Source organism: Chaetodon auriga, chromosome 2 (genome assembly GCF_051107435.1).
Source record: "Chaetodon auriga isolate fChaAug3 chromosome 2, fChaAug3.hap1, whole genome shotgun sequence".
NCBI lineage: Eukaryota > Metazoa > Chordata > Actinopteri > Chaetodontiformes > Chaetodontidae > Chaetodon > Chaetodon auriga.
In genome coordinates this window covers 5,167,667-5,192,838 of record NC_135075.1, presented here as the reverse complement: position 1 = coordinate 5,192,838, position 25,172 = coordinate 5,167,667, and the positions used below count along the sequence as shown (strand labels likewise).

Here is a 25,172-nt window from a genome sequence, read left to right as displayed (position 1 = left end):
TTAGAAACAAAACAGTATATACAAGAGAGGTCATCATCAGTCACTTTACCATGACACTCTCCTGTGGCAATCTGTAGCCTGCTTAATCAGATTTTTTAAATATCATGCTATTTTAAAGACATCCATAAATATTAACAACACATGACATATTTGCACAATACATACACAAATGACAAATAAAAAACACAGAGCAACATATGTGGGCAAAAGTGAATAAAGGAATATATGAAACAAAAAAAAAAGAGCAAGTGGTGGGCATCAATAAACATAAACAGCTACATTTAACAAAAGATCCCTGTTATATTTGATTTGAAATATGATACATCATATTGTGCGTCATTACACATAATTCGATAAGGAGTTAGAATATGACCTTATTATATCCCACAATCCTTCTAGGCCCCGAGCAAAGTGCCATAATGTGGCAGCATCTCTTTCCATCCCTATTAAGTCTATAAATTCTTCCAGCCAGCATCAAGCCAACCCAACGCTACAAATCTCATTCTCCCAAGAGATAACTTATTTTGTCTCCTAGTATACACTGTGTGTGTGTGTGTGTGTGTGTGTGTGAGTGTGTGTGTGAGTGTGAGTGTGTGTGAGTGTGTGAGTGTGTGTGTGTGTGTGTGAGTGAGTGTGTGTGTGTGTGTGTGTGAGTGAGTGTGTGTGTGTGTGTGTGTGTGTGTGTGTGTGTGTGTGTGTGTGTGTGTGCGTGTGTGTGAGTGAGTGTGTGAGTGTGCATGTGTGTATAATAGGATAGGATCTCTCCATTGACTAAAGGGAACTCAATGCAGGGTGACTGTGACACTTTTTCTACACCCATATCAGCATTTACTCTACACAGTAGCTTATGTTTTGTTACCTTTTCCTGAGGTGACATATGCCCTGTGGAAAGATTTTACTTTGAATGATTGTATCACAGATACATTTTGAGATTATTGTAGAATTTCATAGTCTTGACCAGGTCACTGCAGAAGGGTGACCCCCTGTGTGTCCTTCTCCCATCAAAGTTGAGCTAACCTGATTGGCCGGCTGCACATGCAAATTTCAGTGGGTGGAGTCCGTGTGAGCTGCCACTTGTAAAGCTGCCAAGGGAAAGTGTCGTTATGTTGATCATCTCAGACAGTTCAAGGCTGTAAAAAAGTTGTAGGTTGTAGGCAGGTTATAAACACATGTACAGCTGAAAACTAGAAAAAATAAATAGAAGTACAACTATACAGTGATTTTATTCCAACTCGTATGTATGGCATTTTTCATAGAGAGTCTATGTAGACTGGTTTAAATCACTGAAACTACTAATGAGTCACGAATATCAGACTTTCTTTCAAAAAAATCTTCATTTTCTGCAGACAAAGCTCCACATCAGCACTTTCACCTGGTTTTCTCAGCTTGTCTCGGCATGATATTTAAATAAAGTTATGTTCCTGTAACTCAAACAGACAGACTCCAGAGGCTGACAATCATTCTGTTCTTCAGAACATTTCAAGAATGTTGCAGTGCTACTTAAGAAAACTGCTGCTACTTAAGTACGTCTGCCGCCGCTGGCCATTTCTTCTGATATATGACGCAAATCTACAGAAGCTGATGTGAAACCAGTCAGGAAGTAGGCTGGTACCTTGCAATTCCTGCCAATCAGCGTCTCGTCCGTCAATAGGATAGCTCGTACTCAGCTCAGCTACCAGGCTGACTGACTGGAGAAGTCCAACATACGTTGTGTGTTGGCGGTGTGTGTGTAGTTGAGCGTGACGGAGTTCCATCAGCCGTCAGTGTGAAAGGAGCCGCTGACAGCTGTTGGACTCTGCAGGACTCAGGCTTCCTCTGAAGGACCGACATGAAGCTGGTGGATGAGCGGATCTGGTTGCTGTTTAAGCGCCAATGTCAACAAACTCTCACCTATTGGAGTGTGTTCTTTAGCTCTGGCCTTTGCATCGCCGTCCTGGGACCCACCATCCTGGACCTGAGGTGTCAGACCCAGTCCACCCTGCAGCAGATCACCTGGGTCTTCTTCTCCCAACAGTTCTTCATGTTGGCGGGCTGCAGCCTGGGAGGACTCTTCAAGCAAACGTGAGTATAGTGATAACAAGTAAACACCGAGAGAGATGTTCCACCCGAACCCGAGCAACGCACAAACTGTGTCAGAGGTTCACTACAGAAAATCAGGCATTACCTCTGTTTGGGGTTTGGCTCATACAGTGGATTTTCATATGCTCTATATCTGTAAATGGTGTCAAAAGTACTTTTTCCGCAAATCCCAAACAAGTATGATTTCTCTCCAGTTTGTTTATATGAGTTCTAACAGGAAGTTCTACCTCTTTGGCCTCTAACTAACCCCAAGTGTATTATAGAAACATTATATAGTTATAGTTAGGTCTTATATAATGCTGTACATCTCTGCATTTGTGAATGACTTTTCGACAAATAGCAGAAATATACAGTATATGTGTTCATGCACAGCCCATAGAGCATATAAAACATGAAATATTTCCTTATTTGGTGTATCAATCCTTTCAAATGTGCAATTCTAGTTTGTTGCAACAACAGTCATGACCACTGCTGTACTTTTCCACATATGGACTTTTAATAAGGTCGGATGAAGAGAAAAACATTTCAAGGGAAAATGGCGTGACTTTGAAATTCTTTTCATTAATTTCACACATACAGTAGTGAGCTCTGTGGGATACCAAACAATAAGGAAGTAAAGTCAACAAAACACAGTATTACTTATGTATGTATTTATAAGACAAAGAAATATTCTTGCCTCAATATTTGTAGACCCCTCGCTACAGCCCTCCCCTCCATGTTAGCAGCACTGTGAGGCTGTGCTCTGTGCTATGTTCAGCATCTTAGGTTAACATGCTAACATTTGCTAATTAGAAATAAACACAAAGTACAGCTGACACTGACGGAAATGTCATGGAGATTGGACATTATTAGGAGAAATTAGAACTTTGACCCGATGATGGCACCAAATGAAAAGTCAGGGACTCACCATAGCTGTTACAATTCATCTTGAGAGGGGCTTCAATGTGTTAAGTCAGAGGATCACCACAGTCAGTGGGATTCATCATGTTGGGACATGGCTATCTGTACAAAATTTCATGGAAATTGTTAAAATATTTCAGCCTGAACCACAGTGGTTCCAATGGTCTGACAGTGGTTCCACAACCACTGTCAGACCAACACTATCCATAGAGACATGCTGCTAGAATGGCTGAAAATCGCTTATTACTCAACCACCTTAACACGTTTCTACGACTTGGAGACATTGTGGGTAGTGAACATCTTATGACACACACACACACACACACACACACACACACACACACACACACACACAGGTGCTTACAGTAAAAGCTATCTAGTACAAGGTTAAAAGGAGAGTGGAAAGTTGGCAGGAAGGTGAAAATAATGTGGTGGTGTACTGATGCTGAAGGGCTGCGATAAACCTCCAGGGTAAATAATAGTTAGTGGAGCCCATCAAGGTGACCCTACTGCAGTGGCAACTAGCTGGAAATCCCCTGTTCAGTTTGGACTTCAATACAGTACTAAGTTTCATAAGAATAAAAATTTGACTTACACTTGTGAATGAGCGACTGCGTATATTTGAGTATTAAGTCATAAATAATATGAATGCACTGCATAATGCTGTGGCTGTTGTCTTCTCTTTCTGTGTCTTGTCCAGACTCCTATCCTCCCTGTCAGCCCTCCTGTTCTGCACTTTCACCATTTCACTCGTGTTTGCCGTCATACCACTATGTTACAACATCGCACTACTGTCCATCGCCATGGCGTTTGCTGGCAGTGCCATGGGGGTGATTGAGACTGTCGCCAACCTGCAGCTGGTGAAGCTGTACCAGAAAGACTCTGCCATCTTCCTGCAGGTCAGAGTGGAGAGGGAGGGGAAGTAACAGCAGTGACTGTGTGTGTGTGTGTACATGCATATGTGCTTGTGTGTGTACATGCATATGTGCGTGCATGTTCTGTACTGTATGTTATGTTAAAGAGGAAGCAGCTAAGGATGTTGTGGATGAGCTTGTGGACTAATACAATACAGATACAGTATGTGCTGTACAATAACATCATTCTTGGTAATTGACTTTATTGATGAAGTAAAGAAAGAAAATAGAAAATTAAAGTTATACAAATCAATGTATGTAAAATAGGTATAGACTTTTTAACTTGTCATTTTGGTTAACTGTTTTGTAAGGTTTAGTCCTCATCAGGAGACCAAAATCGAGCTAAAAGGAGAGTGAACATTTGAATTAAGATCATCAAGTCACCACAAACACGACTCCAAGTTAATGCTAATGGTAAGGGGCTAAAGAAATGGCTGGACTCTAAAAGCAGGACACAGATTACTGATGATTTTAATAATAAAGAGCTTTATTGCCTAAAGAAAGGGTATACTGATCACTGGGAGCCGATCCCTGTTGTTCCAAGGAGGAGTGGGTAGGCAGATGAGGTGAGTCAGCAGGCTTTCTGTTAGTGGACTGGAGCAGGGCAGACTTAGCAGGTTGAGACACAAGGAGATGATCCTGGAGGGCAGACTTAGTTACTCAGAAAGAGGCCAGGCAAACAAACTTGAGCAAGAATAAAGCACAAAGAGAGCTGTTTGGCTTAGACGTGTTACCAGACTAATGAGCGCAACAGTCTGCAAAGACTGGTGAGGAGATCCGGGATTTCATAGTATGGCTGGTGATCATGGATTGGCTGCAGCTGTGGTGGCTGATTGGCACAGGGATCAGGTGTAGGTGAGCCACGATTGCAGGGAACCACCCAGTCCAGACACACACACACACAGACACACACACACACACACATACACACACAAACAAACACACAAGAACAGACACAAGGAGAGACTAACATGGCACAAAGATATGGAAGAGGCATGGGGAAACACAAGAAAAAGGCCAACAACTTAGCCATATCAACTTTATAAGTCCATAATATGTCCAGCTTATTGAGGAGTTCTGCCCAAGACCCAACCAAACAAACAATGAATGATGCAGTTTAAACCATTTGCCTGTAACAAATTGTGAACACACCATTGACACGTCATCACTTTTCAGCTGATATGGCTAAAGTGTTAGCAAGCAGTTGTCTTTTCACACATCCAGCAGACACAGACCAACATTATCATTCATTTGGAGTCTGTCTCTGACCAGCTAATGAAGATATTCATTCCAAACTGAGATGAAATTTCCTTTTGAAATACTGTTTCCAACTTCTCCACAACCTTACAACCAAAACGGCACAGTTTCTCTGTCACAGTGAAAAAAAGAAATTCTTTTTTCTTTCTTTCTTTCTTTTTTTTCTAACAAAATTATCCTCTCCAGCTGCTATTTTTCATTTCACAGTTTAGACTTTTCAGAAAGTCATCAAGATTGGGGGGATAATTTGCCTTTATTGGACAGTTTGCAATAGGACGTGTGTTACAATGTAAGACAGGAAATAAGAGGAAAGTGAGAGTGATATGACATGCTACAAAGGTTCCTGGCTGGAATCAAATCAGGGTCACTGCAGTTACACGGTATGTGTCTTAACCACTAGGCTGCTGGATGCCCCCATATATAATATTAAGGGATCTATGTTCATGTCTTGCCATAGGCCTTACATTTCTTTACTGGCCTGGGAGCGCTCATCAGTCCGCTGGTGGTCAATCCATTCCTGGCAGAGGGCAACTGTGTCCTGAGTGCCAACTGGACAGCCAACTCATCCTCTTACTCAGACCTACAGCACCTCCGCAGCAGCATGGCAGGACAAGGAGTAATGGTACACAACATCTCTCAGTACCCTCTGCTCACTGAGGGTAAAGTGATCACCAGTGTGTCGTACGCCTTCTGGACCATTGCTCTAATCAATGTGAGTTTTTGCCAATATTGCATATCTCATATGATTGATGACCGAGGTGTATGCTATACATGCTAGTATAAGTGATCTATTCAATATACTGGCTCAGATGTGATGTCTGTCATTTGTGAATGGGAAAATGACTCTTTACCCGTGAGGTGACTCTTGCAACTGCTAGTTAGCAGCTAGACGTACACCCAGGTGTGGCTGTGTGATTTGACTAAGAGTACAGATAACGCGTGACATGCAGTATCATGACGTAAAGCTGTAAGTCTCTTCTACTGAGCAGTGGTTTTAAACTGGGTTCTCTGTGCAGCCTCCAGCAATATGCAGCTGAATTCAGTGCTTCTCTGTTTGACAACAGCAAATATCCAAGGGGAAGACAAGACATTTTGACACTATGTCTACATCTTTATCAGTCAAAATGGACCAGGACATGAGACAAACACATAGACAGTCAAACTAGAACAGTTGGTCAGTTGTCACTGGAGCGGGATTTCAAATCATTCATACACATGTTAATAACTTGCGTATGAATGTATAAATGAAGAAAGCGACAAGTTTTAAAAGATGAAAAACTCATTCAGTTCATTTAGGCCTAAAGAGAGAGAGAGAGAATCAGGGGGACATTCCCCTTTATTGTCACACACATGCACGGAACACGGCACACGAAATTTGTGAAATTTGTCCTCCGCATTTCACCCATCCTGGTCGTCCCTCCTCCGCGGCAGACCAGGAGCGCTGGGCAGCCAGACCGGCGCCCAGGGACCCATCTCGCCGTCACCATTGATCAGGTGGTGATCTTCTTGCATGTTTTTAGTGGGGGTATATTTTACGGAGGATACCCCAGGTGAACACGGGGAGAACATGCAAACTCCACACAGAAAGGCCCTTTTTTGCTCAAGCAGCAGGCACCGAAGGCATGGTGGAGGACACACCCCCGGTGCCCGCAGCGGGAATCAAACCCGGGACCTTCTTGCTGTGAGGCGACAGTGTTGCCACGTAGGCTCCACTCTAAGAATATGAATCCAGATTCGCTCATTTGCGGCACCTCTGCTGCATCTCTTGGCTGTCAAACCAATGAGACAGTTCCATTTTACCTCATAGCTTGAATGGTTTGGTATTTTTACCCCTTAGCACAACTTGCTAGTTTTCTCCATTTTTCATTAGCAAAGAGAACAATAGCCTAATTTTCTGACTGGGCAACAGGGAATTCAGTGGGTCAGACAGACATTGCATTTTAAGAACACTCCTCCTGGCGTGCAATTCGTGGCATGCTGTGTTTATATCCTATGAATTTTGAACTTGACCAGACAAGTGCAAACTAGATATTTAATATATTCCCATATTCAAATGACAGAATTTCTGATAAAAAAAAAAGTGGCAGGTCTACAAGCAGAGCTTTGAGCTAAATGATAATATCAGTATACTAACATGCTTCCAGTGTCAGTGCTACTTTTTAGCAGGTGTAATGCTTACCGAGATATTAGTTTAGCATCTCAGAATGTGATTAGTATTGCAGATGCTTGGTCATAAACGAAAGAATTAGACAAATTAAGAATGTGACCCAACGACGGTGCTTGGTGTAAAGGTAAGGGATTACCACAGTGATCACAGTTCATCCAGAGGAAAACATGAATGTCTGAGCCAAATTTCACAGCAAATCTAATAGCTGTCGAGACATGCCAGTTAGGACTAACACCGACCGACACAGACATCCCTAAAGCCACGTCACTAGTGATGCTAAGAATCAGGGTAAACATTCAGCAGGTGTCAGTATCAAGTATCTGTCTTTCATGTGTTCCATCCTCTCTCCTCTCTGCTCTAACCAGAAACTCAAAAAGCTTTAATTTCATTTATGTTTGGGGTTTGTGGTAATGATAAATAGTTTATATTATACAGTCTAAGACATGCAGTTCTTGTCAACACTGCTGCACCTTTTTTTCTGATGAGGCTTTACAGAAAAAAACTTTTGCAAAACCTTTTTTTTTTGGCTCATATTTATACAGGTTTCCCATGACTAGATTTCTAATGTAGTGCTGCACAATTTCATGGCCTGAATGAAATTCAATGATATAATGAAATTTCCAAACAATGTTACTGCTCTTCAGAGCCACTCAAAGTTGTGCCCTTGTTTTCAGTTTTGGTCTTTTCAGAATTATTTGCATTTCTTCAGATGGCTGTGAGCCTTGATATTGCTTCTCAGATAAAGCGATAAACTTCCACCTCAGTAGAAATACCACTGCGTTTTCATGTTTGAACTGGATCTGTTTCAAGCAGAGGACGAGATAAGATGGCCTGGACTCTACTTTTATGAGAGAGGGGTCACAATTTGATTCAGCTGACAGGAAGTGCTGACTGATTAAACAATAGCCCGTTTGTGTGTGTGTGTGTGTGTGTGTGTGTGTGTGTGTGTGTGTATGCGCCCCGGCAGCTCCCTGTGCCAGCAGCAGTGCTTGCATTGATGTACCGTGAGAGACTGCTGCCTTGCTTCAGCAGCAGTCCACGTCTGCTGGATGGAGACTCTCTGTCCAACGTTAGCCCCACTGAGGAGAGTGATCAAGGTAATGCATGTATGTAATGTATGTGTCTATGTGTGTGTTTGTAACCACTCTGTGCAAATGACATGGCGGACATCTCAGTATCCCTATCTCTCCAGGTCATGGTTTTTTTTATGTTTGCTGTAACCCTGCCAAACTCCGGGGTCACCCCAATACGTTCTTCATCCTCCATGCTTTGGCTGGGGCCATCCTCTTCCTCACTGATGGGATTATAGTGAGCCTTCCTGCTAATGCTACACACATATTCACAGATATTTAACTCAGGACAGACTTGAAAATCTCTGTGCTACCCTCCTGCTGTTTCTTGCCCTACAGGGTGCCTACGCCGGCTACATCTACACTTACGCAGTGTACCCTCCTCTGCTGATGGCTCGTACGACTGCCGGCTATCTGAACAGTACATTCTGGGCATCCATCACAGTAGGAAGACTGGCTTTCATCTACCTGTCCTACAGATACACGGCAACCAGGGTGCTCACCTTGAGTCTGGTATGAACACATATTTAAAGTAATTCCTGAAGTAATGACAGTTGACATCACATTGCAGGGAGAATAGAGCTGAACATCGAGGGTCAGGATTTATGATTTTTCCTCATTGTCACACTGAGCAGTAATTTCTATTACAGTAACAAAAAAAAAAAAAAAAAAAAGCTCATGCACAGCTGTCACATGATAGTTCTCACCAAATATTTGAACTGGGTGCGGATGCATGTGACAGGATTAGGTGCCATTATTCAGAGTAAGATTAGGTAGGTATACAGACAACAGGATCTGCATACGTACTCAACACTTGATTTAGGTACTTTAAGACAAACAGATTAGTGTCATTGACTGAATTTCCCTGCTTCTGTTTTTCCACCTCTGTCTCTTTTTCTGCTTCTTTCTTATTTCAGTCACAGAATGGCTGCCTTGACTTTCAATGTGATTACATGCTCTGTACTAGTAATTTTGGCCGTATATAGTATTTGCATGACAAAGACACAGGACAGACAACAGAATTTTGATTCGTCATGGCAGAGAAAGCCCAGTTGAAAGTAATTTAACAATGGCCCAGTTCTGTCAAAGTGTCCTAGTAAGCCATGACCATGAGCCAGTACACACAACTCCAGGACCCTGGAAATAACGTACCTAAATGGAATTCAGTCATTTTTTAATAGAATCAATTCTAGCTGTCACCCCATGTTACGCCCGGCCTAGGGGTGCACAGACACAACACAAAGAGCCCCCATCTTCCCCAGGTCCCAAGTAGCCACAGATCCAGAGCACAGGTTTATCACAGAATTACTATATTTATTTACAAAAGAAAATTAATGAACAAAAGGTTCAAGGCAATAATTGGCTTCAGGGTGGACCAAGGCCAAAACAACAAACAAAAGGATTCTAACTGGGGAGGATATATCTTACCTAACAAAAGCAAAGGAACCAAAAGACACAGGACTTACCTCCCTAACTTAGCAAAAACAGAGGATAAAAGTGGGTTTAACGAAACTGGCAGTCCACCCCTACTAAAGAACATCACAAAATTTACTTAAGCAAAGCAACGTGTGGCTGGTTGGGAAAAGATGGAGATGAGGAATGCCTGCTGCTGTCCAGCCGCCGACCGCCAGCTTGGACCCTTTTATAGCAGGTACCTCCGGAAACAGCCAATCCGCCAGCCAGGATTGAAAACCATTGACCAATCACCTCTCCGCAATGACACACTGCAATCTGCATAAAGAAAACTACATGAACACAGACAGGGAAACGGAGAACATACAAAAACTAACAAAAATTACGACTGCAGTCGTAACACCCCACCACCCTAACATGAACCCAAATTCATGTTACACCACAACTAGGGGTGGCAGAGATCCAACAAGAATGAGGCCCATATTATGTTTATTACAAACAAAGAAATTTCACAGATCTAGATGATAGCATCAAGCAACTTAAATAAATATGTAGTTCACAGTTCTGCAGGACAAGCAGCGGGGCGACAGCTTCCTTTGATTGTAAACCACTTAACTGGTTTACAGCAGATGGTCAATAACCAACAGGATTTTGAACCGAAACCTGACATACTCAGTACTCATCTAATGACGGCTCACAGAGTGTGTCTGCAGGTTGTAGGCTACTTGTTTTGAGTATTGGTATAAATAATACTTTGATCATCTCCATTCATTTTCTGTTTCATCCTGCTGTGCTACAAACTACACAAAAATGGTGTTGGATATAATCAGAAGTAACACATTGTAATTTTCATCATAATTTGTTAATTATGGAAGACAAAAAGTTACATTATCTACAAGGTACGGAGTATATGTACAAGTACATGTAGTGGTAGAATCATGAAATACATTTAAATGCCTAATGTCCTGCACCAACTGTTGCAGAACTATGCCCTCTACTGGTCTGAATGGTGAACACACGAAAGAACAAGAACCCTCTGAATTCAATAGAATTCAGTTCATTTACAGGTTCTGTCATGGTGAAGACAATGAATTCAGACTTAGTTTCTGTATTTGATTGTTGAGCATTTTTAAATGTCAATAGTTGTTTAATCATTGAAACCTACAACAAAATGTATGTTTTTCCTTGATTAAAACCTATTAAAATGATGGAAATGGAATATTTTTGCAACTCAAACCTAACTTTAAACAGGGGAATTGTTTATTTAATGGAATTTGGAATCAGACTCAAGACATATTGGTGGTCAGCGTCACTATGACCTCACATCTGTCCCAATCTCATGAACATGGTCCCAGAAGACACAACATTAGTATTTTTTGTGGCGAAATTGCTCAGTTGGAAAGCTTTAGACTGAAGACCTAAATGTCGGCAGCTGGAAAACTGAGTTTTGGTAATGCCTTCCATGGTATTTAGAACCAATGACTCATACATGTGCTTGTCCATGTTCTCCTGTATGGGTTACTCCCATAGATCAACACATGTAATTTGTGTTGTGCTTTTGTTACTGTGGATCATCAAATGAACACAGGCAGTATTGGTGTGAATGTTTCTTTTGAAATTTTAGTTTTTGTTCAGACAAAACTGCACTGAATCTTTCATAAGTACGCTGGCCCTCTGGTGCAGAGCAGAGAATGGAGGCTCCTGAACCTCCTATCAGATGGTGGGGGACAAACAGTCCATGGTTAGGGTGGGAGCTGTCTCTGCTGATGCTGTGTGCCCTTCTCAGGCACCGCTTGTGCTGGAGGTCCTCGATGGCACCAGTGATGTACTGGGCAGTTTTCACCACCCGTTGAAGGGCCCTCCGCTCAGAGGCTGTACAGCTGCCGTACAATACTGAGATGCAGTTGGTCAAGATGCTCTCGATGGTGCCGCGGTAGAAGTAGGAACTAGGATTTGACGAGCCAGATTAACTTTCTTCAGTCTCCTCAGGAAGTAGAGGCGCTGTTGAGCCTTCTTTGTCAAGGCAGAGGAGTTGAGGGTCCAGGAGAGGTCCTCGGAGATGTGGACACCCAGGAACTTGAAGCTGGAAACACATTCAACCTCAGTCCCATCGATGTGAATGGGGGTGTGACTGCAGCCTTTAGTTTTCCTGTAGTCCATGATGAGCTCCTTGGTCTTCTTGGTGTTGAGGGTCAGGTTGTTGTCGGCGCACCACATCGCCAGCTGCTGAACCTCATCCCTGTAGGCTGACTCGTCGTTGTTGTCAATCAGGTCTATCACCGTGGTGTCGACTGTGAACTTGATGATGGAGTTGGAGCCATGCACAGGCATGCAGTTGTGGATGAAGAGGGAGTAGAGAAGAGGGCTCAGCACACAGCCCTGTGGGACACAGGTGTTCAGGGTCAGGGTAGTGGAGGTGTGGTTGTCTAACCTAACAGACTGGGGTCTGTTGCTCAGTAAGTCCAGGGTCCAGTTGCAGAGGTGCTGATGCTGAGGTCACTGAGTTTATTATATAGCACCAAAACACAACAGACGTTGTCTCAGGATGCTTTCCATATCGAGCTGGCACAGATGATACTCTTCATCATACAGAGACCCAACAATTCCCTCATGAGCAAGCATTTGGCGACAATGATGAGGTAAACCTTCCTTTTAACAGGCAGAAACCTCATGCTGAAGCAGACTCAGGATGGGCAGCCATCTACCTCAACCGGTTGGGTTAGAGAGAGAGAGCGAGAGAAATGCAATAACAGTAACAGTGACAGTTCTAATAATAGACTCCTAACTACATGTAGTATATATAGCATAGTATATACAAATACAATATATGCATGTATGTTTACATATATTTATGTATGTGATATATTTAAGTATTTTCCTGAGATATAATTTCACAAGAATGAGATGGATGGATGGACAACCTGAAAACAATGTGCCTCTGGCCACGGCCTGTGTCGGCATAGAAGCATTTTTTCAGGCTGTGCTGCATATATTTTGGTGGTTAAAGGTCAATGCCACTGTGTGTTTCAGGACATAAAAAGTAACAGAACGGAATTGAAAACATTTGCTACACTGTGTGGAACCACCTGATGTACCTGACAAGTTACAACATGAAATCATTTGAAATCATGATTTGATTTGACTTGATTGATTTTGGTGGCTAAGGTCAATGTCGCTGTGACCTCACATCTATCACATTCTTGTCGATATTATATCTTCAATAGCTCACCTGGACGCAAGGATGTACTGCGTAGATTTTGGTGGTTAAAATTCAATGTCACCCTGATCTTACATACGTCCCATTCTTGTCAACATGTAATCTCAGGGGATGCTTTTCAAATCACCACCAATTTAGGCGTTGTGCTGAAATAGCTCAGTTGGGAGATTGTTAGACTCAAGATCTAAAGGTTCCTGGTTCAATCCTGGGTTTTGGTAGCTTGAAAACTGAGTTTTGGGAAAGCATTCCAGGGTATTTAAATCCACTGACTGATGGCAATGTGTTTGGGGCCTGTCTCTATTGAAAGCTGTACAGATGTGTCTGTAGTTTGACGTTGTATCTCATAGAGGACTGGATCCTACTTTATATAGTGTCTATGTTCTCTTGAGTGTTTCTTTTGAAATGTTTGATGCTGTTTTTCTTCAGACAGAACTGCACAGAATCTTCAATAGCTCATCTGGATGTAAGGATGTACTGCATAGATTTTGGTGGTTAAAATTCAATGTCACCCTGATCTTACATATGTCCCATTCTTGTCAACATGTAATCTCAGGAGAAGTTTGTCAAATCACCATATGTTTAGGTTTTGTGCCAAAATAGCTCAGTTGGGAGAGCGTTAGACTGAAGATCTAAAGGTCCCTGGTTCAATCCCGGGTTTCGGCAGCTTGAAAGCTGAGTTTTGGGAAAGCATTCCAGGGGACTGAAAACCGTTGACTCATAGCAATGTGTTTGTATTCTACATTGTACACATGACATATGCCATATTATGTCCTGTTCTTGTCAACTTGTAATCTTAGGAGAAGTTTGCCAAATCACCATATGTTTAGTTTTTGTGCTGAAATAGCTCAGCTGGGAGAGCGTTAAAGTGAACATCTAGAGGTCCCTGGTTCAATCCCGGGTTTCGGCATCTGCAAAGCAGAGTTTTGGGAAAGCATTTCAGGGGATTGACAACTGTTGACTCATGGCAAAATGTTTGGAGTCCTTGTTGTACAGACAACATATGCCCTATTATGTCCCATTCTTGACAACGTGTATTCTCAAGAGATGTTTGTCAAATCACCACATGTTTCGGTTTTGTGCCGAAATAGCTCAGTTGGGAGAGCGTTAGACTGAAGATCTAAAGGTCCCTGGTTCAATCCCGGGTTTCGGCAGCTTGAAAGCTGAGTTTTGGGAAAGCGTTTCAGGGGATTGAAAACCGTTGACTCATAGCAATGTGTTTGTATTCTATGTTGTACATATGCCATATTATGTCCTCTTCTTGTCAACTTGTAATCTTAGGAGACATTTGTCAAATCACCATATGTTTAGTTTTTGTGCCGAAATAGCTCAGCTGGGAGAGCGTTAGACTGAAGATCTAAAGGTCCCTGGTTCAGTCCCGGGTTTCGGCATCTGCAAAGCAGAGTTTTGGGAAAGCGTTTCAGGGCGTTTAAAACTGTTGACTCATAGCAAAGTGTTTGGGACCTGTCTGTATTGAATGTTGTACAGATGTGTCTCTAGTTTGGCGTTGTATGTCATAGTGCAGGTGTGTCCAAACTTTTTTCACAGAGGGCCACATATGGAAAAATATACAAACAGCTGGGCCACTCACTGGAGGTGAGGTGTATATTGCCTCACCTAGGTTATTTAAGTGAGCAACGTCAATCAGCCTACATCACAGCTTCTCATGAAAGGGTTTTCTATTATTTTTAGAACAGAAAGGGTTGGCAGCTCATTCTCAAAACAGCAACCTCTGATTGCTTTGGGAAGGTCCCCCTTGACAGCCCTGTATGAGGGGGGATAAAAAAAATACATTTATATATTCACACTTGTTATGCTAATAAATTGTTTGGCTTGTTAACAGATCAACTAATATTTAGTAATTGGTCTTAATAACACACTGATTCTGGTAATATATTTTGAATTGACCTATAAAGAGAACAGCATTGCGCTAAGTAGGAGCTATGAAGTTGTGCTTTGGCCTGCAGGTTGGCTGGCAGTTTGGTGGTTGAGATGCGAAGGACGTCACAGAGATGATCGTCGGTCATTTTGGTTCTCAATCTGATTTTGTTCGGCATCATCAGAGAAAATGTTTGCTCACATATGTATATTAAGCCAAAAAGACTGATCATTCTTTTTGCGTGGTGTCTCATCAGAGGAAACTTGGCTTCTTCCAAGCTCCGGAAGAAGTCAGGCAAGGAGAGAAGCTGATGTTGATTCTTCAGAGATCATCACACTGCATTTCTATAAGTTCTAATTGCAGACTCTCTTTCACCCCTTCTGCGTTTATCAAAAAGGGAGTTCAGAACAGCTTGATTTCTTTCTCAATGACAGAAAAATCTTGGAGTGCTGAGAAAATTCTGTCATGACAGATGTGATCACAGACACATATTTCCCTTTTTTATCAGAGAGATCGGCCTTTGGAAAAGCAGATTTGATTTCAGACAGTGTGGGGAAGTGTGCAACATTAAAGGTGCCTAATTGTGTCTCAAGGAGTCAGAGCTTCACACAGAATGCTTTCATGTGCACGTATAGTTGCGGTACAAGTTGGTCAACTTTGCCTTGTAGGCTCTTATTCAGAGTGTTAAGGTGACTGCCAGCTATAGAGGGTCACTCAGCTGGTGAAGAGGCCGGTCTTCTCTTTTAAAAAATGGTCAATCTCTGATCTCAGAGAATAAAACCGCTGAAGCACTAAGCCATGACTTCACCAGCGCACTTCTGAATGGCAGAGCAGGTCCCCGTATTCAGCATCAACATCAGTTACAAAAGTTTGAAATTTTCTGTGGTAGAGTCCTCATGCTCGAATTATGTTGACCGTTTTCACAACAGTTTTCATCACATCGTAAGCTGGACTGTCTTGGCACAGACTGCCTCTTGGTGGATGATACAGTGCATTTTAACAGCCTCACCTCCTGCATCTTTGCACACACCATAGAGGCCATAGACGTTTCATGTGTGGGCCATATTCCAGTATATTTTTTGAATTTAACTGCGGGCGAATTAAAAATGGATCACAGGCTGCAATTCAATGTCCCTGTGATCTTACATATGCCCCATTCTTGTCAACATGTAATCTCAGGAGATTTTTGTCAAATTCCAGGGGATTAAAATCCACTGACTCGTGGCAATGTGTTTGGGGCCTGTCTCTATTGAATGCCATACAGATGTGTCTGTAGTTTGACGTTGTATCTCATAGAGGACTGGATCCTACTTTATATAGTGTCTATGTTCTCTTGAGTGTTTCTTTTGAAATGTTTGATGCTGTTTTTCTTCAGACAGAACTGCACAGAATCTTCAATAGCTCATCTGGATGTAAGGATGTACTGCATAGATTTTGGTGGTTAAAATTCAATGTCACCCTGATCTTACATATGTCCCATTCTTGTCAACATGTAATCTCAGGAGAAGTTTGTCAAATCACCATATGTTTAGGTTTTGTGCCAAAATAGCTCAGTTGGGAGAGCGTTAGACTGAAGATCTAAAGGTCCCTGGTTCAATCCCGGGTTTCGGCAGCTTGAAAGCAGAGTTTTGGGAAAGCATTCCAGGGGACTGAAAACCGTTGACTCATAGCAATGTGTTTGTATTCTACATTGTACACATGACATATGCCATATTATGTCCTGTTCTTGTCAACTTGTAATCTTAGGAGAAGTTTGCCAAATCACCATATGTTTAGTTTTTGTGCTGAAATAGCTCAGTTGGGAGAGCGTTAGACTGAAGATCTAAAGGTCCCTGGTTCAATCCCGGGTTTCGGCATCTGCAAAGCTGAGTTTTGGGAAAGCATTCCAGGGGACTGAAAACCGTTGACTCATGGCAATGTGTTTGTATTCTATGTTGTACCTATGCCATATTATGTCCTGTTCTTGTCAACTTGTAATCTTAGGAGACATTTGTCAGATCACCATATGTTTAGTTTTTGTGCCGAAATAGCTCAGTTGGGAGAGCGTTAGACTGAAGATCTAAAGGTCCCTGGTTCAATCCCGGGTTTCGGCAGCTTGAAGCTGAGTTTTGGGAACACATTCCAGGGGATTAAAATCCACGGACTCATGGCAGTGTGTTTGGGGCCTGTCTCTATTGAATGCTGTACAGATGTGTCTGTAGTTTGGCGTTGTATCTCACAGAGGAATGGATCCTACTTTATATAGTGTCTATGTTCTCTTGTATGGGCTTAAACCAATGGATCGACACATGCAGTTTGTGTTGTGCTTTTGTTATATTCAAGTATCAAATGAATACAGGCGGGATTGGTGTGAGTGTTTCTTTTGAAATGTTTGATGCTGTTTTTCTTCACACGAACTGCACTGAATCTTCAATAACTCGCCTGGACGTAAGGATGTACTGCATAGATTTTGGTGGTTAAAATTCAATGTCACCCTGATCTTACATATGTCCCATTCTTGTCAACATGTAATCTCAGGAGAAGTTTGTCAAATCACCATATGTTTAGTTTTTGTGCCGAAATAGCTCAGTTGGGAGAGCGTTAGACTGAAGATCTAAAGGTCCCTGGTTCAATCCCGGGTTTCGGCATCTGCAAATCAGAGTTTTGGGAAAGCATTCCAGGGGACTGAAAACCGTTGACTCATAGCAATGTGTTTGTTTTCTATGTTGTACATATGCCATATTATGTCCTATTCTTGTCAACTTGTAATCTTAGGAGACATTTGTCAGATCACCATATGTTTAGTTTTTGTGCCGAAATAGCTCAGCTGGGAGAGCGTTAGACTGAAGATCTAAAGGTCCCTGGTTCAATCCCGGGTTTCGGCAGCTTGAAAGCTGAGTTTTGGGAATGCATTTCAGGGGATTGAAAACCGGACTAGATCCTACTCCCATGGATTGACATGTGTAGTTTGTGTTGTGCTTTGTTACTGTGGATTATCAAATGAACACAGGCAGAACTGGTGTGAATGTTTCTCTTGAAGTTTTAGATGTGCTTTTTGTGCAGAAATGCACTGAATCTTTCATTGGTATGTTGGCCCTCTGGTGCAGAGCACAACAGTTAAAACAATGAAAAAAAGGCCACCATTTCAGAAAAGAAAATAGCATTTTGAAAACAAAATTTAACAACACTAAAATTGGAATGTCAGGTTTTTGCACTTTTCCTGAGATATCATTTCACAAGAATGCAATGGACAAACGGACAACTCAAAAACAATGTGCCTCTGGTCTTTGTCAGCGTAGAGGCACGTTTTCAGGTCAAGCTCACTGCGACCTCACAAAGTATTTTTATTTTTTGCAAGTGCTCAAGAATTCAAGAATTATGGTCATTATGGCAACATTTCACACAAACATCTCACAGAATTTCTTTTGGATTATCTGTGTTCTCCTCTGTGTTTTTCTTTTCGCACACCACATGACACAAAATGTACTCCTTCCATCGCATTTTTATGTTTGTTTTTTCTTGGATTGGTGAGATTGGTGATTGGTAAGGGAACAAATGTGATATGCAATAGTTTGCATAACAGTGCCTCCCACAGGCAACCACCACATGCTGGAGGAAAACAAGCTGACCCTGACCGTGAGTCAGCTCGCTATGAGCAGAATAGCATAATCTGTTTCACGTCTTATTTACGTAGATGGTGTCAACACTAAAAGCAGCCTGGATATTGGGTGCAATCAAAATCTTTTTTTTTTTCTTTTGCCAAACATTTGTATTCATGTTTGCAGGCACAGTCTTTTGTCCATGTTGAAAATGATCATACATTGCTTTATTCACTTGAGGAAGAGTATGATTACACATGAGAGGTGCACACAGTAAAGTAGCTGAACCCTGCCCTGCTTTCTGCTTCAACCATTTAACATTTAACACTCATAATAATTTTAGAAAAACTAACAGCATTTGGAACAGTACACTTCATTGGAATGTGATGTCAGTTGTGTCATTTTTAGGTTGAAAATGTAGAAATTAGACTAATGTTTGATTCTGTGTGTTTTTCTGAAATATTATTTTTTGCACCTGACGGTCACCGCAGATAAATGTGGTCTGCCAAAATAGCTCACATTTTTGGTGTACATTTGCCTTTGTGTCGGTGCTTATAGTAAACAGTGTCAGAACTGGTTATATTCTGTCTGAACTTGGCATGCTCCCTGCATTCACATAGATTTCCACCACATCAAAACATGCATATTGGAGAAATTCATGTTCCTTTGCTATATGTTTGGGTGACAAAATGAATCCAGGCTGGTTTTGTGAAAGGTTATGAGTATTTGTTTTGTGATTTGTGATGTGCTTTGCTTCTGTTTTGGCCAGACGCTCTAAGAGTTGTACTGAAACTCTTAAGATGCAGTTATAAGAGTGGGTAATATATGTTATCCACATTTGTTGGGTCGATAAGATGTTTGTTAAATTCAATGGTTTGCTTTTTGTTTTGATTGTTACTGGGTCAGGTTCTGCACAGCAAGTATAATTGTGGTCTGTTGGATGCAGCAGAACACAGGCTTTTGTTAAGTATGGTCATCCTCTCACTCCTCCCGCTGCCTGTCTGGTTGTCTGTCTCAGGTGGGGGTCATACTGGTGCAGTGCCTGCTGTTGATCTTCAACACCAGCCTTGTGTTTCTGTTCATCGGCACCTGCATTTTGGGACTGTGCATCAGCAGTGTCTTCCCCTCCTTGCTAGCCTTTACTGAGGACATACTGGACTACAAAGGTAGGTACAAACACTCTGACACGCACACTCTCTCAGCATCAACTCATCTTTGAAATAACATACCAAGTATGGAAGACAAAAAATGACTTATTTATCAAAAGATAAACATGTGCATTTGTAAATAATTGTTGGGAAAACACAGACAAAAGTATAATTGTATGTACCTGTATATAAGGCTGAGCTGAATGGTATTTTTACACCTATTATTGACATTACCTAGCTGCAAGATCATCAGGAGTTAACACCTGTAGCAGGTGTACCAGTCATTTAGCAAGGCTCACATTAACAGAGCAGAATCAATCCTGTGACCAGTCTTGGTTTACAGCATTGATAATCCTCATTAACATACGTCTACATAAATAAATGCAGAGATACAAAAATTAATCTGCGTAGATTTGTAGAAATGTAGAAATACAATAAAAACATGTATTTATTAATCTTTTGTTTAATAATTGAAAAATGTATTTACTTATTTAGTCAGTATAAACAACCCTGTTTCCAAAAAAGTTGGGATACTGTGTTAAATGTAAATAGAAACAATGTGTTGATTTGCAAAACTTTGAAACCATATTTTGAACTGAAACAAGACAATTTATCAAATGTTCAAACTGAGAAATTTCATTGTTTTTGAAAATTATGTCCTCATTTCAAATTTGATACCAGCAACACTTTTCAAAAAAAGTTGTTACAGGGTCATGTTTAGCATCTTTTCTCTTAGCAACACTCTGAAAGCTTTTGGGAACTGAGGAGACCAACTGCTGTCATTTTCAAAGTGGAATGTTTTCCCATTCTGGCTTGATGTAAGATTTCAGCTGCTCAACAGTTCAGGATCTCCTTTGTCATATTTTATGTTTCATAATGCCCCAAATATTTTCAATGGGGGACAAGTCAGACTGCAGTCAGGCCAGTGTAGCACCCAGACTCTTTTACAATGGAGCCATGTTGGTGTAATGTGTGCAGAATGTGATTTGGCATCATCTTGCTGAAATAAGCAAGGCCTTCCCTGAAAAACACAGTGCGACTTAGCAGCATATGTTGTCCCAAAACCTGTATGTATTGTTCAGCATTAATGAGGCCTTCACAAATGTGCAGGTTAGCCATGCCATGTGCGCTAATGCACCCCCATACCATCACAGATGCTGGCTTTTAAGTTGGGCTGGGAATGGAAAATCATTATGGAATTTCTGTTTTTTAGGAGTCTCTTCATGCTTTTATAGAAATATAAAAATAACATAACATTCATTTTGTAAAAAAGTGCAAATGATAATAACAATAATAGGCTAATCAGGCTTAAATACGTTTTTTCATTTGAAAGTCCAGCCCTCACAGTGTCTGCTTAGAACATTTCTGGCCCTTGGACAAATACAGTTGAGGACCCTGCCACCTAACCCACGGTGTGTGAAGGAGAAATAACGCAGGTCCTTCCTTCCTGTTACTGTCAGACTTTACAGTCACTTTTAGGGGACAGCCCTAGTTTTAACTTATTTACTTATTTAATGATAAATTTGTCATTTATAGGCCTCCATAACTATGGATAAAGTCTGTCTATCTCTCTGTGTTAAAGGTTGCGCCACAGCTGTCCTGGTGACCAGTGCTAGCACAGGAGAGATGATGTTGCAGTTACTCGTTGGATCAGTAAGAAATTTTTCATGAGCGTCCTTTCTTCTTGAATGTCATTTGATTTAAAATAATGATTAAATTCAAACCAATGCTTCATTCACATCCACATTCAGTGGTTTTACATGATTCTTTCCATATGTGCATATTGCCTGTTTTTTTTGATATGTTAATATTTGCTTTATAGATGATAACAATAAAAACAAAAATGTATGGAACCCTGCTGCGGACCTTGACTTGCCCTCATCTTAAAAGTATTTTTTAATTGTTGGAAACGTGTCTGCAGCAGGGCATTTTTGTTCACAGGGTTTAGTGTGGTGGTGGCTTGTTGGGTCTGAATGAGTGAAGCAGAAACACTGCCATTATAAACGTGTCCTGTGGCTTCATTGCCTTCCAGTGTAGATTGCAGAGTTGTTTTGTTATTAGAAACCCACAGTGTGCTTGTATCTCTTCCTGCAGATGATCAGCCGTCAAGGCAGTTACACTTTTCCACTGACTTGTACAATAGCGTCACTCATGAGCCTCGGGCTGTTCCTCCTGTTCCTCTATGTCAAGCACATCCACAGAAACACAGGTAAACACACATCAGGTAGACGCATGTGGAGACATCATGTCACATTTCTATTTCTATGAGATATGATGTCACATAGCAACAGGACATGGACAGGACATTTGACTTGGGAATAAAGCAGTGCATGCAAGCAGAGAAGACACTAAAACAGATGGAGGCTGAAGTGGAGCCGTAGCTGAGAGCAGCAGCAACACAAGCTAAGTGTAGTGGCATGTGATGGGTGGGGAAGCTAGCTGTCAGTTGATACACCTTTGCTTGAGGCAAAAATAGTGTCCTTCAAAGAAAAACCAAACAGGCCCAGTGGTAGCAAGAGAAGAGTGCAAAAAGTCAACATATATTAAACCCAAGATTGCTGCTCTCTGATGCACAGCAGTCTAAGCCAGATACTTGAACCTGAACTAACATCTTATAAGATTGTTTTTTTATCTATAAACAACAACATTAAACTTTAATGTCAGTTGCATTCATTTCTTATGGCTCTTATGCAACTTTTCCAGAGTAATTTACCTGTCATGGTGTTTCGTTCATAGTGTCTTTGTACGTGATATTCTTTCACTACAGCCACACTGTCTCCGCACAGAAGACAAACAGCCCTCATATCCGCCAACACATACTCTGCCTCCCACCTGCCTTGAAAACCCCTGTTTTCAAAGTCCACCGTCTGTTTAGCCATTTTTCGGGGAGAGAGTAGCTGAAAGTTCACCACAGGTAACGAGCTCCATCAGGCTGCTGATGAACGTGTGGGGCAGGGACTCGCGCTCGCAGGCCTTTGATTGACGTGCCAACGCACTGGCAGTGCACTGTGGGACTTGCAGTATTGGTGGTGCGTGCAATATATCGGGGGGCCAGCTCTAATAATAATTACATATTATCATACGGGCCAAAGATAATTCCATTGCGGGCCAGTTTTGGCCCGCAGGCCTTGAGTTTGACATATGTGCCATAGAGCCTCCATATTAACAAGCCTGACTTTACATCAGAAATAAACCTGTTTACAGCTTGGTACAAAATTGTTTGGGTCTCTAGCTAATTTCCTCGTTCATGACAATTGTACTGGGGTGGATATAACTCTCCTAGTTATGCATAATTAAGGTCACGGCCACTGTGAGTGACTGCTAGCCGGTATGTTTCAGCAACCAGGCTTCGTTAGGCCCGCCTCAGCTTCACCTTCACCTTTTTGCCCATTTTTGAATTTGTCAGGTTTTTGGTGGAGTCAGGCACTGCCAAGGTGACGACAGCCGGAGCCACTGAAACTGAGATTCATAATGGCTCTCCAGAAACTTCGGGCTGATGACACCTAGACTACGTCCATGTTTTACGCAGTCTATGTTTACAATGCAATGTTCTACTGACAAACCTTGGGTCCTGACATTCATGTGGATGCCACTTTGACACGCACCACCCACCCAGACAGTGTTGCTGACCAAGTACACCACCTGATGGCAGCAGCCTCCCCCCAGCTCCCCACTCCACCACAAAACCTGCTCTGGTATGGCTCAAGGAACATGCCAAAGAGCACAAGGCATTGACCTGGTCTCCAAATGCTCTAGATCTCAGTCTTGTTCGAGCATCCATGGTATGTGCCGCAACAAGTCCAATCCATGGAGGCCCCACCTCTCAAACCACAGGACACAAAGCATCCGCCACCAACGCCCTGGCGTCAGACACCACGCGACATTCCCAGAGGTCCTGTGTCAATGCCTTAACAGGCCAGAGCTGCTTTACAGGCAGGAGGGGCCTACGCAACATTAGACAGGTGGTTTTAATGTTGTGGTTTATCAGCATATAATAAATAAAGGACATAGTGTCAGAATCTGCCAGAGAGGGCTCAAAATGGAGACATCACAGCTCATCTTTCGGTACCACAAAAGCCCTGTTATCTCAACAGACTCTGGAATTACTGCTGTCTGCCTTTGTAGGACACTAGTGAAGTTTAAATTGGTACAAAAGTGTTAACACAAAACAAGCTGGAAACCAAAGTGATAAAACAGACAACAATGACATTCCACAAAATACAAGTAGAGTACTTTTCTTTTTCTTTAAATTAAACTGAAGTGTGGATCAAAAACACGAGGGCTAGTATGGCACCACTAATCGTAGTCTTTCTTATTCTTGTGACTGGACATAGACATTGTCTCTCTGAAATAGGGGAAGTGTTTCTTATCCAAAAACAAACAAATTAGGCACATGGGAGGTAGTCTTGTTCTGTTGAATAGAAATGCTGGGGTTTATTGCACCTCATGGCCACCATACAGTAGCTCAGTTGGGAGAGTTGACGATCTAAAGGCCCCTGGTGTGATCCTGGGTTTCAGGAGTAGAATTGCTGTCTGTTGGGGCCACAGAGCAAATAAGCATGTTTCCTATGCGGAACTATTCCTTTAAAGGTGAGAAACAATACCAGTAATAAAACCATCTGTGTGTGTCAGATACTGGTTTGGTGCTCCCCTGTTCTGTCTTTCCCATTATTGTTATTGTGAATTGAGCCTTCTTTTGTGAGATTTGTATTACAAAAAAAAAAAAAAAGATGAAAAAAAAAATGACAGTAACATCGATAAGACGACTTGAACACACTGGCTTTATGTCTCTGCTGTGAGTCACACTAATCAGCACTGTGTACTTCTCAGGTTCATCTAATAACACAGTCATGGAAGAGAAGCCTAAACCAGGAGGCTCCTGATCTGAGGGCTCCTGAGAGGCAGAAGACACAAATGACCAAATGCCTTGGACCAAGTACCTCTGCTGAGCTCGAGGACAGGGTGGAGAATTCTGACATTCAGATGTCTTACCCGAGTTTGGAACAGGAACTTTATCCTCTAGCTGAGCATTTTCTCTGAAACTTGAGAGAAGTCTACAATCCAGATTCCTAAAAACGTTGGGATGCTGTGAGAAACATCAATAAAACCCACTGTGATAATTTGCTAATACTTTCTGACATATACTCAACTGAAAACAGAACAAAGACAACCTCATCGGGTTTCTTGATTTCTGTAAATATCTGCTTATTCTGAGTTTAATGCAGCAACACTTTTCAAACAAATTTGACAGGAGCAACTAAAGACTGGTAACAGGTGATAGTATCATGAATGGGTATGAAACGGGCATCCTGGAAACGCTCAGTGGTTCACGAGCAAGGTTCACCATTTTGTGAACACATGATTGTGTAAAGGAGATTAAAGTTTTATGCAGCGTCTCAACGTTTTTGGAATCAGGGTTGTACTTCCAAGCCTAATGATCAACAAGCAGCTCAATGGATGCCCACTGCTTGATTGAATTTTTGGTACATTCATCTCTTGTAACACACCTCAATGATTAAGTATTGCCTTTTCAGTGTGAATGTGAATGGACTG

General features: G+C 41.8%; 1 protein-coding gene and 9 non-coding genes across 10 annotated transcripts; all 10 read left to right on the top strand.

Moving 5' to 3' along the window:
• The first annotated feature begins 1,828 nt into the window (after positions 1-1,828).
• slc60a1a (solute carrier family 60 member 1a) lies at positions 1,829-24,564 on the top strand. Its single transcript, XM_076749697.1, has 10 exons — positions 1,829-2,061; positions 3,680-3,878; positions 5,608-5,862; positions 8,285-8,414; positions 8,510-8,625; positions 8,727-8,900; positions 19,490-19,637; positions 21,202-21,272; positions 21,714-21,828; positions 24,450-24,564. Exons 1-10 carry the CDS (start codon positions 1,829-1,831, stop codon positions 24,500-24,502), a joined length of 1,494 nt encoding a protein of 497 aa, XP_076605812.1. The 3' UTR covers positions 24,503-24,564.
• Positions 13,608-13,680, top strand: trnaf-gaa (transfer RNA phenylalanine (anticodon GAA)). The gene has a single exon. It is a non-coding gene; the product is annotated as a tRNA-Phe (tRNA).
• trnaf-gaa (transfer RNA phenylalanine (anticodon GAA)) lies at positions 13,852-13,924 on the top strand. The gene has a single exon. It is a non-coding gene; the product is annotated as a tRNA-Phe (tRNA).
• On the top strand, positions 14,096-14,168 carry trnaf-gaa (transfer RNA phenylalanine (anticodon GAA)). Its single transcript has one exon. It is a non-coding gene; the product is annotated as a tRNA-Phe (tRNA).
• On the top strand, positions 14,333-14,405 carry trnaf-gaa (transfer RNA phenylalanine (anticodon GAA)). The gene has a single exon. It is a non-coding gene; the product is annotated as a tRNA-Phe (tRNA).
• trnaf-gaa (transfer RNA phenylalanine (anticodon GAA)) lies at positions 16,433-16,505 on the top strand. The gene has a single exon. It is a non-coding gene; the product is annotated as a tRNA-Phe (tRNA).
• On the top strand, positions 16,677-16,749 carry trnaf-gaa (transfer RNA phenylalanine (anticodon GAA)). Its single transcript has one exon. It is a non-coding gene; the product is annotated as a tRNA-Phe (tRNA).
• trnaf-gaa (transfer RNA phenylalanine (anticodon GAA)) lies at positions 16,914-16,986 on the top strand. The gene has a single exon. It is a non-coding gene; the product is annotated as a tRNA-Phe (tRNA).
• Positions 17,448-17,520, top strand: trnaf-gaa (transfer RNA phenylalanine (anticodon GAA)). Its single transcript has one exon. It is a non-coding gene; the product is annotated as a tRNA-Phe (tRNA).
• trnaf-gaa (transfer RNA phenylalanine (anticodon GAA)) lies at positions 17,685-17,757 on the top strand. Its single transcript has one exon. It is a non-coding gene; the product is annotated as a tRNA-Phe (tRNA).
• Positions 24,565-25,172: the final 608 nt, after the last annotated feature.